The following is an 18,288-nucleotide window of genomic DNA, read 5'->3' as shown; positions in this document are numbered from 1 at the left end:
TATCCTGGAGGACACCATCGTGCCCATATCCTGGAGGACACCATCGTGCCCATATCCTGGAGGACACCATCGTGCCCATATCCTGGAGGACACCATTGTGCCCATATCCTGGAGGACACCATCGTGCCCATATCCTGGAGGACACCATTGTGCCCATATCCTGGAGGACACCATTGTGCCCATATCCTGGAGGACACCATCGTGCCCATATCCTGGAGGACACCATTGTGCCCATATCCTGGAGGACACCATCGTGCCCATATCCTGGAGGACACCATCGTGCCCATATCCTGGAGGACACCATTGTGCCCATATCCTGGAGGACACCATCGTGCCCATATCCTGGACGACACCATTGTGTCCATATCCTGGAGGACACGATAGTGCCCATATCCTGGAGGAGACCATCGTGTCCATACCCTGGAGGACACCATTGTGCCCATATCCTGGAGGACACCATCGTGTCCATACCCTGGAGGACACCATTGTGCCCATATCCTGGAGGACACCATCGTGTCCATGCCCTGGAGGACACCATCGTGTCCATATCCTGGAGGACACCATTGTGCCCATATCCTGGAGGACACCATCGTGTCCATGTCCTGGAGGACACCATCGTGTCCATATCCTGGAGGACACCATCGTGCCCATACCCTGGAGGACACCATCGTGCCCATGTCCTGGAGGACACCATTGTGCCCATACCCTGGAGGACACCATCGTGTCCATGTCCTGGAGGACACCACCGTGTCCATGTCCTGGAGGACACCATCCTTCCCATACCCTGGAGGACACCATCGTGCCCATATCCTGGAGGACACCATCGTGTCCATATCCTGGAGGACACCATCGTGTCCATGTCCTGGTGAACACCACCGTGTCCATATCCTGGAGGACACCATCGTGTCCATGCCCTGGAGGACACCATCGTGCCCATACCCTGGAGGACACCATCGTGCCCATACCCTGGAGGACACCATCGTGTCCATATCCTGGAGGACACCATCGTGCCCATACCCTGGAGGACACCATTGTGTCCATATCCTGGAGGACACCATCGTGCCCATATCCTGGAGGACACCATTGTGTCCATATCCTGGAGGACACCATCGTGTCCATATCCTGGAGGACACCATCGTGCCCATATCCTGGAGGACACCATGGTGTCCATGTCCTGGAGGACGCCATCGTGCCCATGTCCTGGAGGACACCATCGTGCCCATATCCTGGAGGACACCATCGTGCCCATGCCCTGGAGGACACCATCGTGCCCATATCCTGGAGGACACCATCGTGCCCATATCCTGGAGGACACCATCGTGCCCATATCCTGGAGGACACCATTGTGCCCATATCCTGGAGGACACCATCGTGCCCATATCCTGGAGGACACCATTGTGCCCATATCCTGGAGGACACCATTGTGCCCATATCCTGGAGGACACCATCGTGCCCATATCCTGGAGGACACCATCGTGCCCATATCCTGGAGGACACCATCGTGCCCATATCCTGGAGGACACCATTGTGCCCATATCCTGGAGGACACCATCGTGCCCATATCCTGGACGACACCATTGTGTCCATATCCTGGAGGACACGATAGTGCCCATATCCTGGAGGAGACCATCGTGTCCATACCCTGGAGGACACCATTGTGCCCATATCCTGGAGGACACCATCGTGTCCATACCCTGGAGGACACCATTGTGCCCATATCCTGGAGGACACCATCGTGTCCATGCCCTGGAGGACACCATCGTGTCCATATCCTGGAGGACACCATTGTGCCCATATCCTGGAGGACACCATCGTGTCCATGTCCTGGAGGACACCATCGTGTCCATATCCTGGAGGACACCATCGTGCCCATACCCTGGAGGACACCATCGTGCCCATGTCCTGGAGGACACCATTGTGCCCATACCCTGGAGGACACCATCGTGTCCATGTCCTGGAGGACACCACCGTGTCCATGTCCTGGAGGACACCATCGTGCCCATGTCCTGGAGGACACCATCCTTCCCATACCCTGGAGGACACCATCGTGCCCATATCCTGGAGGACACCATCGTGTCCATATCCTGGAGGACACCATCGTGTCCATGTCCTGGTGAACACCACCGTGTCCATATCCTGGAGGACACCATCGTGCCCACATCCTGGAGGACACCATCGTGTCCATATCCTGGAGGACACCATCGTGCCCATGCCCTGGAGGACACCATCGTGCCCATGTCCTGGAGGACACCATTGTGTCCACATCCCGGAGGACACCATTGTGTCCATATCCTGGAGGACACCATCGTTCCCATGTCCTGGAGGACACCATCGTGCCCATATCCTTGAGGACACCATCGTGTCCATGCCCTGGAGGAGACCATCGTGCCCATGCCCTGGAGGACACCATCGTGCCCATGTCCTGGAGGACACCATTGTGTCCACATCCCGGAGGACACCATTGTGTCCATATCCTGGAGGACACCATCGTTCCCATGTCCTGGAGGACACCATCGTGCCCATATCCTTGAGGACACCATCGTGTCCATGTCCTGGAGGAGACCATCGTGCCCATACCCTGGAGGACACCATCGCGTCCACGCCCTGGAGGACACCATCATGCCCATATCCTGGAGGACACCATTGTGCCCATATCCTGGAGGACACCATCGTGCCCATGTCCTGGAGGACACCATCGCGTCCACGCCCTGGAGGACACCATTGTGCCCATATCCTGGAGGACACCATCGTGCCCATACCCTGGAGGACACCATCGCGTCCACGCCCTGGAGGACACCATCGTGCCCATATCCTGGAGGACACCATCGTGTCCATACCCTGAAGGACACCATCGTGCCCATATCCTGGAGGACACTATGGTGTCCATGCCCTGGAGGACACCATTGTGTCCATATCCTGGAGGACACCATCGTGCCCATACCCTGGAGGACACCACGGTGTCCATGCCCTGGAGGACACCATCGTGCCCATACCCTGGAGGACACCACGGTGTCCATGCCCTGGAGGACACCATCGTGCCCATATCCTGGAGGACACCATGGTGTCCATGCCCTGGAGGACACCATTGTTCCCATACCCTGGAGGACACCATCGTGCCCACACCCTGGAGGACACCATTGTGCCCATGCCCTGGAGGACACCATGGTGCCCATATCCTGGAGGACACCATCATGTCCATGTCCTGGAGGACACCATCGTGCCCATATCCTGGAGGACACCACCGTGTCCATGTCCTGGAGGACACCATCGTGCCCATATCCTGGAGGACACCATTGTGCCCATGCCCTGGAGGACACCATCATGTCCATATCCTGGAGGACACCATCGTGCCCATGCCCTGGTGGACACCATTGTTCCCATGCCCTGGAGGACACCATGGTGCCCATACCCTGGTGGACACCACGAGGATGTGGAGGACACCACCGCCCCTCACCGTGGCTCTCGTTCTTGATGGGGAAGCAGAGGATGTTGCGGGTGCGGAACCCGGTGCTGTCGTCGACGCCGCGGTAGAAGAGGGGGTGGGCGTAGGCGTCTTTGATGTTGAGGATCTTCCCGGTGGTGGCCACGTGGCCGGCGATGCCCTGATCCGCCGGGATACGGATCTCGTAGCTCTGGAGATGGGAATGAGGGTCACCCCGGGTGGAAGGGGGGAGGAGAGGTCGGGATCCCCCCGAGGAGGGTGAGGAGATGCGTCCTCACCTCATCGTCCACCACTCCACCATCGAAGACCTTTGCCACCAGCTCGTGGCTGGGACGGTCCAGGAGGAACACGGAGCAGCTGCCGGAGACACCGGAGAGGATGAGACGGGAATGGGAATGGGGATGGGAATGGGGATGGGATGGGGATGGGGATGGGGATGGGGATGGGGATGGGGATGGAGATGGGGATGGAGATGGGGATGGGGATGGGGATGGGGATGGGGATGGAGATGGGGATGGAGATGGGGATGGGGATGGGGATGGGGATGGGGATGGGGATGGGGATGGGGATGGGGATGGAGATGGGGATGGAGATGGGGATGGGGATGGAGATGGGGATGGAGATGGGGATGGGGATGGGGATGGGGATGGAGATGGGGATGGAGATGGAGATGGGGATGGGGATGGGGATGGAGATGGAGATGGGGATGGAGATGGGGATGGAGATGGGGATGGAGATGGGGATGGAGATGGGGATGGGGATGGGGATGGGGATGGGGATGGGGATGGAGATGGGGATGGGGATGGGGATGGGGATGGAGATGGGGATGGGGATGGGGATGGGGATGGGGATGGGGATGGGGATGGGGATGGAGATGGAGATGGGGATGGGGATGGGGATGGAGATGGAGATGGGGATGGAGATGGGGATGGAGATGGGGATGGAGATGGGGATGGAGATGGGGATGGGGATGGGGATGGGGATGGGGATGGGGATGGAGATGGAGATGGGGATGGGGATGGGGATGGAGATGGGGATGGGGATGGGGATGGGGATGGGGATGGGGATGGGGATGGGGATGGATATGGAGATGGGGATGGGGATGGGGATGGGGATGGGGATGGGGATGGGGATGGAGATGGGGATGGAGATGGGGATGGGGATGGGGATGGAGATGGGGATGGGGATGGGGATGGGGATGGGGATGGGGATGGGGATGGGGATGGATATGGAGATGGGGATGGGGATGGGGATGGGGATGGGGATGGGGATGGGGATGGAGATGGGGATGGAGATGGGGATGGGGATGGGGATGGGGATGGAGATGGGGATGGGGATGGGGATGGGGATGGGGATGGGGATGGGGATGGGGATGGAGATGGGGATGGAGATGGAGATGGGGATGGGGATGGGGATGGAGATGGGGATGGAGATGGAGATGGGGATGGGGATGGGGATGGAGATGGATATGGAGATGGGGATGGGGATGGGGATGGGGATGGGGATGGGGATGGGGATGGAGATGGGGATGGAGATGGGGATGGGGATGGGGATGGGGATGGAGATGGGGATGGAGATGGGGATGGGGATGGAGATGGGGATGGGGATGGGGATGGGGATGGGGATGGGGATGGGGATGGAGATGGGGATGGAGATGGAGATGGGGATGGGGATGGAGATGGGGATGGGGATGGAGATGGGGATGGAGATGGGGATGGGGATGGGGATGGGGATGGAGATGGATATGGAGATGGAGATGGGGATGGAGATGGGGATGGGGATGGGGATGGGGATGGGGATGGGGATGGGGATGGAGATGGGGATGGGGATGGAGATGGGGATGGGGATGGAGATGGGGATGGAGATGGGGATGGGGATGGAGATGGGGATGGAGATGGAGATGGGGATGGGGATGGAGATGGGGATGGAGATGGGGATGGGGATGGGGATGGGGATGGGGATGGGGATGGAGATGGGGATGGAGATGGAGATGGGGATGGGGATGGAGATGGGGATGGAGATGGGGATGGGGATGGGGATGGGGATGGAGATGGGGATGGGGATGGGGATGGGGATGGAGATGGGGATGGAGATGGGGATGGGGATGGGGATGGGGATGGGGATGGGGATGGGGATGGGGATGGGGATGGAGATGGGGATGGAGATGGAGATGGGGATGGGGATGGAGATGGGGATGGAGATGGGGATGGGGATGGAGATGGGGATGGAGATGGAGATGGGGATGGGGAGAGGTCCCCCCGTGTGCGCCGTCACTCACATCTCGGCGTTGCTGAGGTTCCTCGCCTCGGTGATGATCTCCTGCAGCAGCACCGAGACGTCATCTGCGGGAGCCGCCGTCAGAGAGCCGCGCGGACACAGCCGTGACACCACCGCACCGCACCGCACGGCACGGAACGCCACGGAACGCGACGGAACGCGACGGAATGCAACGAGACGCAATGGAACGCGACGGCACGCAACGGCACACGACAGCATGCGATGACACGGCACGCAACGGAACACGACGGAACGCGATGGAACATGACGGAACGCGATGGAACACGACGGAATGCGACGGAATGTGACAGAACGTGACGGAACACGACGGCACGCGATGGAATGCGACAGCATGGAACGCGAAGGCACGCCACGGCACGCGACAGAATGTGACGGAACGCGATGGAACACAACGGCACGGGACGCGATGGCGTGCGACGGAATGTGACGGAATGTGACGGAACGCCACGGCACACGACGGCACGGGATGACACGGCACGGCACGCGACGGAACGCAAAAGCACGCGATGGAACACGACAGAACACAAAAGCACGCGACGGCACGCGACGGCACACGACGGAATGCGATGGCACGCGACAGCATGCGATGGCACGTGACGGAACGCAAAAGCACGCGACGGAACGCGATGGAATGCGATGGCACGCGATGGAACATGACGGCACGCGACAGCACGCGACGGAACGCAAAAGCACGCGACGGAACGCGACGGAACGTGATGGCATGCGACGGCACGCAAAAGCACGCGACGGAACGTGACGGAACGCGACGGAACGCGACAGCATGCGACGGAACGCGACGGAACGCGACAGAATGCAAAAGCACGCGACGGAACGCAACGGAACGCGACGGCACACGACAGAATGCGACAGCACGCGACAGCACGCGATGGCACGTGACGGAACGCAAAAGCACGCGACGGAACGCGACAGCACGCGACGGAACGCAAAAGCACGTGACGGAACGCGACGGAACGCAAAAGCACGTGACGGAACACGACGGAACGCGACGGAACGCGACGGCACGCGACGGAATGCGATGGCACGCGACAGCACGCGATGGCACGTGACGGAACGCAAAAGCACGCGATGGAACGCGACGGCACGCGACGGAACGCAAAAGCACGTGACGGAACGCGACGGAACGTGACGGAACGCGACGGCACACGACGGAATGCGATGGCACGCGACAGCACGCGATGGCACGTGACGGAACGCAAAAGCACGCGATGGAACGCGACGGAACGCGATGGCACGCGATGGAACGCGACGGAACGCAAAAGCACGTGACGGAACGCGACGGAACGCGACGGAACGCAAAAGCACGCGACGGAACGCGACGGAACACGATGGCACATGATGGCACGCGACGGAACGCAAAAGCACGCAACGGAACGCGACGGAACGCAAAAGCACGCGACGGAACGCGACGGAACGCAAAAGCACGCAACGGAACACGACGACACACGACGGCATGCGACGGGACATGACGGAACGCGACGGAACGCCATGGCATGCGCAGGTGGGGGCGTCCCTGCACGTACCCAAATGCGTGAAGAGGTTCTTGGCCACCTGCAGCAGCGCCTGCGGAAACGGGGGGGCAGCGTCAGGAAAGGGGGGGGACAGCAACAGGAAACGGGGGGGCTGCATCAGGAAACGGGGGGGCAGCGGGAGGAAACGGGGGGGCAGCGTCAGGAAATGGGGGGGCAGCGTCAGGAAATGGGGGGGCAGCAACAGGAAACGGGGGGGCTGCATCAGGAAACGGGGGGGCAGCGGGAGGAAACGGGGGGGCAGCGTCAGGAAATGGGGGGGCAGCGTCAGGAAATGGGGGGGCAGCAACAGGAAACGGGGGGGCAGCAACAGGAAATGGGGGGGCAGTGGGAGGAAATGGGGGGAGAGCGGGAGGAAACAGGGGGGCAGCAACAGGAAATGGGGGGAGAGCGGGAGGAAATGGGGGGGCAGTGACAGGAAATGGGGGGCAGTGGGAGGAAACGGGGGGGCAGCGACAGGAAATGGGGGGACACTGTGAGGAAATGGGGGGAGAGCGGGAGGAAACGGGGGGACAGCGGGAGGAAATGGGGGGACAGCGTCAGGAAATGGGGGGACAGTGGGAGGAAATGGGGGGACAGCGTCAGGAAATGGGGGGACAGTGGGAGGAAATGGGGGGACAGTGGGAGGAAAAGGGGGGACAGCGTCAGGAAATGGGGGGACAGTAGGAGGAAATGGGGGGGCAGCGTCAGGAAATGGGGGGGGCAGCGGCAGGAAATGGGGGGAGAGCGGGAGGAAACGGGGGGACACCGGGAGGAAACGGGGGGCACTGACAGGAAATGGGGGGACAGCGTGAGGAAATGGGGGGACAGTGGGAGGAAACAGGGGGACAGCAACAGGAAACGGGGGGGCAGCAGGAGGAAACGGGGGGGCACTGCGAGGAACTGAAGAGACACCAGGAGGAACTGGGGGGACAGGAGACACCAGGAGGAACTTGAGGGTCAAGGGACAAAGTGAGGAACCGGGGGGACAGAGGACACGGTGAGGAACCAGGGGGACACGGCATATGGTGATGATCTGAGGGGACACAGTGAGGAACCGTGGTGACAGAGGACATGGGGAGGAACCAGGGGGACACGGGACACGGGGAGAAACTGGGAGGACACGGGACACAGGGAGGAACTGAAGTCACAGGGGACACGGTGAGGGACCAGATGGACACAGGACACGGTGAGGAACCGTGGTGACAGAGGACACGGTGAGGAACCAGGGGAACACGGGACACGGGGAGGAACTGAGGGGACACAGGACATGGGGAGGAACCAGAGAGACACAGTGAGGAACCGTGGTGACATGGGACATGGGGAGGAACCAGGGGGACACAGTGAGGAACTGGGTGGACAGAGGACACGGTGAGGGACCAGGGGGACGCAGGATATGGTGAGGAACCGGGTGGACAGAGGATATGGTGAGGATCTGAGGGGACACGGTGAGGAACCGTGGTGACATGGACACAGTGAGGAACCAGGGGGTACATGGGACATGGGGAGGAACCAGGGGGACACAGTGAGGAACTGGGGGGACAGAGGACATGGGGAGGATCTGAGGGGACACAGTGAGGAACCAGGGGGACAGAGGACACAGGGAGGAACCAGAAGGACACAGGACATGGTGAGAACCTGAGGGGACACAGTGAGGAACCGTGGTGACATGGGACACGGTGAGGAACTGGGGGGACAGGGGACATGGGGAGGAACCAGAGGAACACAGTGAGGGACCAGATGGACAGAGGACACGGTGAGGAACTGGGGGGGACACAGGACATGGGGAGGAACTGTGGTGACATGGACATGGTGAGGACCTGAGGGGACACGGTGAGGAACCGTAGTGACATGGGACACGGTGAGGAACCGGGGGGACACGGGACATGGTGAGGAACCAGAGAGACACAGTGAGGAACTGGGTGGACAGAGGACACGGTGAGGGACCAGGGGGACACAGGATATGGTGAGGATCTGAGGGGACACAGTGAGGAACCACGTGGACAGAAGACATGGAGAGGATCTGAGGGGACATGGTGAGGAACCGTGGGGACACCAGGAGGAACTGGGAGGACACGGGACATGGGGAGGAACCAGAGGAAGACAGGACATGGGGAGGATCTGAGGGGACACGGGGAGGAACCGTGGTAACACGTACACGGTGAGGAACCAGGGGGACAGGGGACATGGGGAGGAACTGGGGGACACGGGACATGGAGAGGAACCAGAGGAACACAGTGAGGAACCAGATGGACAGAGGACACGGTGAGGAACTGGGGGGACATGGACATGGTGAGGACCTGAGGGGACACGGTGAGGAACCAGGGTGACAGAGGACATGGGGAGAAACCAGAGAGACACAGTGAGGAACTGAGTGGACAGAGGACATGGGGAGGAACCAGGTGGACGCGGGACACAGGGAGGAACTGTGGTGACATGGACATGGGGAGGACCTGAGGGGACACAGGACATGGGGAGGAACCAGAGGGACACGGTGAGGAACCGTGGTGACAGAGGACACGGTGAGGAACCAGATGGACACAGGACATGGTGAGGAACTGAGAGGACACAGGACATGGTGAGGAACCAGAGAGACAGAGGTCCACCAGAGGACTGGGTGGACAGAGGACACGGTGAGGGACCAGGTGGATGCAGGACATGGTGAGGAACTGGGGGGACACGGTGAGGAACCAGGAGGACACGGGACATGGGGAGAAACCAGGAGGACACAGGACATGGTGAGGATCTGAGGGGACACGGTGAGGAACCATGGTGACATGGACACGGTGAGGAACCAGGGGGACACGGGGAGGAACTGGGGGGACAGAGGACACGGTGAGGATCTGAGGGGACACGGTGAGGAACTGTGGTGACATGGGACATGGTGAGGAACCAGGGGGACGGGGGACGTGGTGAGGAACCATGGTGACATGGACGTGGTGAGGAACCGGGTGGACGGGGGACAAACACGGCCGTGTCCCAGGTGGGACGTGAGCCCCGGTGCTCACCTGGCACTCGCACTTGAGCTTCTGCTCCTTCTGGAAGGCCAACGTGCTGGTGAGGACCGTGGAGGTGTAGCAGAAGCAGTGCTGGATCTTGTGCTCATCCGCCGCCGAGTAGCTGCGGAGGAGACCTCGCGGTGGAGGAACGTCCCCATGGCCCCTCCCCACCACCCCATGCCCACCCGCCCCTCGTTCTCCACCGTGGAGACCCTCCAGGTGCCCACGTTCTCCCTTTCTCCTCCACGGAGACCCTCCAGGTGCCCACGTTCTCCCTTTCTCCTCCACGGAGACCCTCCAGGTGCCCACGTTCTCCCTTTCTCCACCGTGGAGACCCTCCAGGTGCCCACGTTCTCCCTTTCTCCACCGTGGAGACCCTCCAGGTGCCCACGTTCTCCCTTTCTCCTCCGTGGAGACCCTCCAGGTGCCCACGTTCTCCCTTTCTCCTCCGTGGAGACCCTCCAGGTGCCCACGTTCTCCCTTTCTCCTCCATGGAGACCCTCCAGGTGCCCACGTTCTCCCTTTCTCCTCCGTGGAGACCCTCCAGGTGCCCACGTTCTCCCTTTCTCCTCCATGGAGACCCTCCAGGTGCCCACGTTCTCCCTTTCTCCACCGTGGAGACCCTCCAGGTGCCCACGTTCTCCCTTTCTCCTCCGTGGAGACCCTCCAGGTGCCCACGTTCTCCCTTTCTCCTCCATGGAGACCCTCCAGGTGCCCACGTTCTCCCTTTCTCCACCGTGGAGACCCTCCAGGTGCCCACGTTCTCCCTTTCTCCTCCGTGGAGATCCTCCAGGTGCCCACGTTCTCCCTTTCTCCACCATGGAGACCCTCCAGGTGCCCACGTTCTCCCTTTCTCCTCCGTGGAGACCCTCCAGGTGCCCACGTTCTCCCTTTCTCCTCCGTGGAGACCCTCCAGGTGCCCACGTTCTCCCTTTCTCCACCATGGAGATCTCCACCTTCTCCCTTTCTCCACCATAGATGTCTCCACCTTCTCCCTTTCTCCACCATGGAGATCTCCACCTTCTCCCTTTCTCCACCATGGAGATCTCCACCTTCTCCCTTTCTCCACCATAGATGTCTCCACCTTCTCCCTTTCTCCACCGTGGAGATCTCCACCTTCTCCCTTTCTCCACCATGGAGATCTCCACCTTCTCCCTTTCTCCATGGAGATCTCCACCTTCTCCCTTTCTCCACCATGGAGATCTCCACCTTCTCCCTTTCTCCATGGAGATCTCCACCTTCTTCCTTTCTCCACCGTGGAGATCTCCACCTTCTCCCTTTCTCCACCATAGATGTCTCCACCTTCTCCCTTTCTCCACCATGGAGATCTCCACCTTCTCCCTTTCTCCACCATGGAGATCTCCACCTTCTCCCTTTCTCCACCATGGAGATCTCCACGTTCTCCCTTTCTCCACCATGGAGGTCTCCACCTTCTCCCGTTCTCCACCACGGAGATCTCCACCTTCTCCCTTTCTCCACCACGGAGATCTCCACCTTCTCCCTTTCTCCACCATGGAGATCTCCACCTTCTCCCTTTCTCCACCATGGAGATCTCCACCTTCTCCCTTTCTCCACCACGGAGATCTCCACCTTCTCCCTTTCTCCACCATGGAGATCTCCACCTTCTCCCGTTCTCCACCACGGAGATCTCCACCTTCTCCCTTTCTCCACCATGGAGATCTCCACCTTCTCCCTTTCTCCATGGAGATCTCCACCTTCTCCCTTTCTCCACCATGGAGATCTCCACCTTCTCCCGTTCTCCACCATGGAGATCTCCACCTTCTCCCTTTCTCCATGGAGATCTCCACCTTCTCCCGTTCTCCACCATGGAGATCTCCACCTTCTCCCTTTCTCCACCGTGGAGATCTCCACGTTCTCCCTTTCTCCACCATGGAGGTCTCCACCTTCTCCCTTTCTCCACCATGGAGATCTCCACCTTCTCCCGTTCTCCACCACGGAGATCTCCACCTTCTCCCGTTCTCCACCATGGAGGTCTCCACCTTCTCCCGTTCTCCACCACGGAGGTCTCCACCTTCTCCCGTTCTCCACCACGGAGATCTCCACCTTCTCCCTTTCTCCACCATGGAGATCTCCACCTTCTCCCTTTCTCCACCATGGAGGTCTCCACCTTCTCCCTTTCTCCATGGAGATCTCCACCTTCTCCCTTTCTCCACCATGGAGATCTCCACCTTCTCCCTTTCTCCACCGTGGAGATCTCCACCTTCTCCCTTTCTCCACCGTGGAGATCTCCACCTTCTCCCTTTCTCCACCATGGAGATCTCCACCTTCTCCCGTTCTCCACCATGGAGATCTCCACGTTCTCCCTTTCTCCACCGTGGAGATCTCCACCTTCTCCCGTTCTCCACCGTGGAGATCTCCACCTTCTCCCGTTCTCCACCACGGAGATCTCCACCTTCTCCCGTTCTCCACCACGGAGATCTCCACCTTCTCCCGTTCTCCACCACGGAGATCTCCACCTTCTCCCTTTTTCCACCGTGGAGATCTCCACCTTCTCCCTTTCTCCACCATGGAGATCTCCACCTTCTCCCTTTCTCCACCATGGAGATCTCCACCTTCTCCCGTTCTCCACCATGGAGATCTCCACCTTCTCCCTTTCTCCACCATGGAGATCTCCACCTTCTCCACCAAGGAGATCTCCACCTTCTCCCTTTTTCCACCGTGGAGATCTCCACCTTCTCCCTTTCTCCACCATGGAGATCTCCACCTTCTCCCTTTCTCCACCATGGAGATCTCCACCTTCTCCACCAAGGAGATCTCCACCTTCTCCCTTTTTCCACCGTGGAGATCTCCACCTTCTCCCTTTCTCCACCGTGGAGATCTCCACCTTCTCCCTTTCTCCACCATGGATATCTCCACCTTCTCCCTTTCTCCACCACGGAGGTCTCCACCTTCTCCCGTTCTCCACCACGGAGATCTCCACCTTCTCCCGTTCTCCACCATGGAGATCTCCACCTTCTCCCTTTCTCCACCATGGAGGTCTCCACCTTCTCCCTTTCTCCACCACGGAGGTCTCCACCTTCTCCCGTTCTCCACCACGGAGATCTCCACCTTCTCCCTTTCTCCACCATGGAGGTCTCCACCTTCTCCCTTTCTCCACCATGGAGGTCTCCACCTTCTCCCGTTCTCCACCATGGAGATCTCCACCTTCTCCCGTTCTCCACCATGGAGCTCTCCACCTTCTCCCGTTCTCCACCATGGAGATCTCCACCTTCTCCCTTTCTCCACCGTGGAGATCTCCACCTTCTCCCGTTCTCCACCATGGAGATCTCCACCTTCTCCCTTTCTCCACCGTGGAGATCTCCACCTTCTCCCGTTCTCCACCATGGAGATCTCCACCTTCTCCCGTTCTCCACCGTGGAGATCTCCACCTTCTCCCTTTCTCCACCGTGGAGATCTCCACCTTCTCCCGTTCTCCACCATGGAGATCTCCACCTTCTCCCGTTCTCCACCATGGAGATCTCCACCTTCTCCCTTTCTCCACCGTGGAGATCTCCACCTTCTCCCGTTCTCCACCATGGAGATCTCCACCTTCTCCCGTTCTCCACCGTGGAGATCTCCACCTTCTCCCGTTCTCCACCATGGAGATCTCCACCTTCTCCCGTTCTCCACCATGGAGATCTCCACCTTCTCCCTTTCTCCACCGTGGAGATCTCCACCTTCTCCCTTTCTCCACCGTGGAGATCTCCACCTTCTCCCTTTCTCCACCGTGGAGGTCTCCACCTTCTCCCGTTCTCCACCACGGAGGTCTCCACCTTCTCCCGTTCTCCACCAGGGAGATCTCCACCTTCTCCCGTTCTCCACCATGGAGATCTCCACCTTCTCCCTTTCTCCACCATGGAGATCTCCACCTTCTCCCTTTCTCCACCATGGAGATCTCCACCTTCTCCCGTTCTCCACCATGGAGGTCTCCACCTTCTCCCTTTCTCCACCATGGAGATCTCCACCTTCTCCCTTTCTCCACCACAAAGATCTCCACCTTCTCCCTTTCTCCACCATGGAGATCTCCACCTTCTCCCGTTCTCCACCGTGGAGGTCTCCACCTTCTCCCTTTCTCCACCATGGAGGTCTCCACCTTCTCCCTTTCTCCACCATGGAGGTCTCCACCTTCTCCACCATGGAGATCTCCACCTTCTCCCTTTCTCCACCATGGAGATCTCCACCTTCTCCACCAAGGAGATCTCCACCTTCTCCCTTTTTCCACCGTGGAGATCTCCACCTTCTCCCTTTCTCCACCATGGAGATCTCCACCTTCTCCCTTTCTCCACCATGGATATCTCCACCTTCTCCCTTTCTCCACCACGGAGGTCTCCACCTTCTCCCGTTCTCCACCATGGAGATCTCCACCTTCTCCCGTTCTCCACCATGGAGATCTCCACCTTCTCCCTTTCTCCACCATGGAGATCTCCACCTTCTCCCGTTCTCCACCGTGGAGATCTCCACCTTCTCCCTTTCTCCACCATGGAGGTCTCCACCTTCTCCCGTTCTCCACCACGGAGATCTCCACCTTCTCCCTTTCTCCACCATGGAGCTCTCCACCTTCTCCCGTTCTCCACCATGGAGATCTCCACCTTCTCCCGTTCTCCACCGTGGAGATCTCCACCTTCTCCCGTTCTCCACCGTGGAGATCTCCACCTTCTCCCGTTCTCCACCATGGAGCTCTCCACCTTCTCCCGTTCTCCACCATGGAGATCTCCACCTTCTCCCGTTCTCCACCATGGAGATCTCCACCTTCTCCCTTTCTCCACCATGGAGATCTCCACCTTCTCCCTTTCTCCACCATGGAGATCTCCACCTTCTCCCTTTCTCCACCATGGAGATCTCCACCTTCTCCCTTTCTCCACCATGGAGATCTCCACCTTCTCCCGTTCTCCACCGTGGAGATCTCCACCTTCTCCCTTTCTCCACCATGGAGATCTCCACCTTCTCCCGTTCTCCACCGTGGAGATCTCCACCTTCTCCCTTTCTCCACCATGGAGATCTCCACCTTCTCCCGTTCTCCACCATGGAGATCTCCACCTTCTCCCTTTCTCCACCATGGAGATCTCCACCTTCTCCCGTTCTCCACCATGGAGATCTCCACCTTCTCCCTTTCTCCACCATGGAGTTCTCCACCTTCTCCCTTTCTCCACCATGGAGGTCTCCACCTTCTCCCTTTCTCCACCATGGAGGTCTCCACCTTCTCCACCATGGAGATCTCCACCTTCTCCCTTTCTCCACCATGGAGATCTCCACCTTCTCCCATTCTCCACCATGGAGATCTCCACCTTCTCCCTTTCTCCACCATGGAGATCTCCACCTTCTCCCTTTCTCCACCATGGAGGTCTCCAGGTTCTCCACCATGGAGGTCTCCAGGTTCTCCACCATGGAGGTCTCCAGGTTCTCCACCATGGAGATCTCCACCTTCTCCACCATGGAGGTCTCCAGGTTCTCCACCATGGAGATCTCCACGTCCTCCCTTTCTCCACCATGGAGGTCTCCAGGTTCTCCACCACGGAGGTCTCCAGGTTCTCCCTTTCTCCACCATGGAGGTCTCCAGGTTCTCCACCACGGAGGTCTCCAGGTTCTCCCTTTCTCCACCATGGAGGTCTCCAGGTTCTCCACCATGGAGGTCTCCAGGTTGTCCCCCATGGAGGTCTCCAGGTTCTCCACCATGGAGGTCTCCAGGTTCTCCACCATGGAGGTCTCCAGGTTCTCCCTTTCTCCACCATGGAGGTCTCCAGGTTCTCCACCATGGAGGTCTCCAGGTTCTCCCCCATGGAGGTCTCCAGGTTCTCCCCCATGGAGGTCTCCAGGTTGTCCCCGCTCACCTCTCCCCGCTCAGCTTGTTGAAGGCGCAGGCCAAGGCCACCACCTGGGAGGTGGCTCTGCTGATGACGGGGACGCCCAGCATGGAGGTGACCTCACAGCCCAACATGGTGCCCAGCTGCTTCTGCTCCTCCTGCGAGGACAGGAGAGGTCCTCACCTCCGTCCCCACCTCTCGGGATGTCCCCACGGGGCGGTTTCAGCCAAGGTTGGAACCCACCTCGCTGATGTCCTTCAAGGTGATGGACTTCTTGTCCTCCACCACCTGTCCCAGGCGCCCGAAGGTCAGCTGTGGGCCGAGGGGGACACGGGTGGGACCACGGGACCTTCTGACCCCACCTCGTGCTCCACCCGAGCTCCTCATGGCCCTCCGCTCTGGTCCCACCATGGGGGCTTCTGCCACCACCTCAGGGACCTCCCGGTTCTCGGCGATCCCTCCACACAACCTTCTGGGACCTTCTGACCTTCACCCATAGGACCTTCTGACCTTCACCTATAGGACCTTCTGATCCTCACCCCATAGGACCTTCTGATCCTCACCCATAGGACCTTCTGATCCTCACCCCATAGGACCTTCTGATCCTCACCCCATGGGACCTTCTGACCCTCACCCCATGGGACCTTCTGACCCTCACCCATAGGACCTTCTGACCCTCACCCCATAGGACCTTCTGACCCTCACCCATGGGACCTTCTGATCCTCACCCATAGGACCTTCTGATCCTCACCCATAGGACCTTCTGACCCTCACCCATAGGACCTTCTGCCCCTCACCCATAGGACCTTCTGACCCTCACCCCATAGGACCTTCTGACCCTCACCCATAGGACCTTCTGACCCTCACCCATGGGACCTTCTGACCCTCACCCATAGGACCTTCTGCCCCTCACCCCATGGGACCTTCTGACCCTCACCCATAGGACCTTCTGCCCCTCACCCATAGGACCTTCTGATCCTCACCCCATGGGACCTTCTGACCCTCACCCCATAGGACCTTCTGATCCTCACCCATAGGACCTTCTGACCCTCACCCCATTGGACCTTCTGATCCTCACCCATAGGACCTTCTGACCCTCACCCCATAGGACCTTCTGATCCTCACCCATAGGACCTTCTGACCCTCACCCCATGGGACCTTCTGATCCTCACCCATAGGACCTTCTGATCCTCACCCATGGGACCTTCTGATCCTCACCCATAGGACCTTCTCACCCTCACCCATAGGACCTTCTGACCCTCACCCATAGGACCTTCTGACCCTCACCCCATAGGACCTTCTGATCCTCACCCCATGGGACCTTCTGACCCTCACCCATAGGACCTTCTGATCCTCACCCATGGGACCTTCTGACCCTCACCCATAGGACCTTCTGACCCTCACCCCATGGGACCTTCTGACCCTCACCCATAGGACCTTCTGACCCTCACCCCATGGGACCTTCTGACCCTCACCCATAGGACCTTCTGACCCTCACCCATAGGACCTTCTGACCCTCACCCATGGGACCTTCTGATCCTCACCCCATGGGACCTTCTGACCCTCACCCCATGGGACCTTCTGACCCTCACCCATAGGACCTTCTGCCCCTCACCCCATGGGACCTTCTGACCCTCACCCATGGGACCTTCTGACCCTCACCCATAGGACCTTCTGACCCTCACCCATAGGACCTTCTGACCCTCACCCATGGGACCTTCTGATCCTCACCCCATGGGACCTTCTGACCCTCACCCCATGGGACCTTCTGACCCTCACCCATAGGACCTTCTGACCCTCACCCATAGGACCTTCTGACCTTCACCCATAGGACCTTCTGATCCTCACCCATAGGACCTTCTGACCCTCACCCCATGGGACCTTCTGATCCTCACCCATAGGACCTTCTGACCCTCACCCCATGGGACCTTCTGACCCTCACCCATAGGACCTTCTGATCCTCACCCCATAGGACCTTCTGACCCTCACCCCATAGGACCTTCTGACCCTCACCCATAGGACCTTCTGCCCCTCACCCATGGGACCTTCTGATCCTCACCCATGGGACCTTCTGCCCCTCACCCCATGGGACCTTCTGCCCCTCACCCATGGGACCTTCTGATCCTCACCCATAGGACCTTCTGCCCCTCACCCATGGGACCTTCTGCCCCTCACCCCATGGGACCTTCTGACCCTCACCCATAGGACCTTCTGACCCTCAC

General features: G+C 59.5%; 1 protein-coding gene across 1 annotated transcript in view; it reads right to left on the bottom strand.

Moving 5' to 3' along the window:
• The window catches only part of PDE2A (phosphodiesterase 2A), a 144,786-nt gene that overhangs the window by 10,582 nt on the left and 115,916 nt on the right, over positions 1–18,288 (bottom strand). Inside the window, exons 12-18 of the mRNA XM_054079289.1 lie at positions 16,310–16,378; positions 16,094–16,224; positions 10,275–10,386; positions 7,282–7,321; positions 5,721–5,784; positions 3,721–3,799; positions 3,455–3,632 (exon numbers count right to left, since the gene is read on the bottom strand). Of these exons, the coding sequence (XP_053935264.1) occupies positions 3,455–3,632; positions 3,721–3,799; positions 5,721–5,784; positions 7,282–7,321; positions 10,275–10,386; positions 16,094–16,224; positions 16,310–16,378 (673 nt within the window). The remainder of the gene's footprint in view (positions 1–3,454; positions 3,633–3,720; positions 3,800–5,720; positions 5,785–7,281; positions 7,322–10,274; positions 10,387–16,093; positions 16,225–16,309; positions 16,379–18,288) is intronic.

This window comes from Cuculus canorus, chromosome 1 (genome assembly GCF_017976375.1).
Source record: "Cuculus canorus isolate bCucCan1 chromosome 1, bCucCan1.pri, whole genome shotgun sequence".
Taxonomy (NCBI): domain Eukaryota; kingdom Metazoa; phylum Chordata; class Aves; order Cuculiformes; family Cuculidae; genus Cuculus; species Cuculus canorus.
Note: the sequence above shows the minus strand (reverse complement) of the source record. Positions and strands in the feature narration are given on the sequence as shown.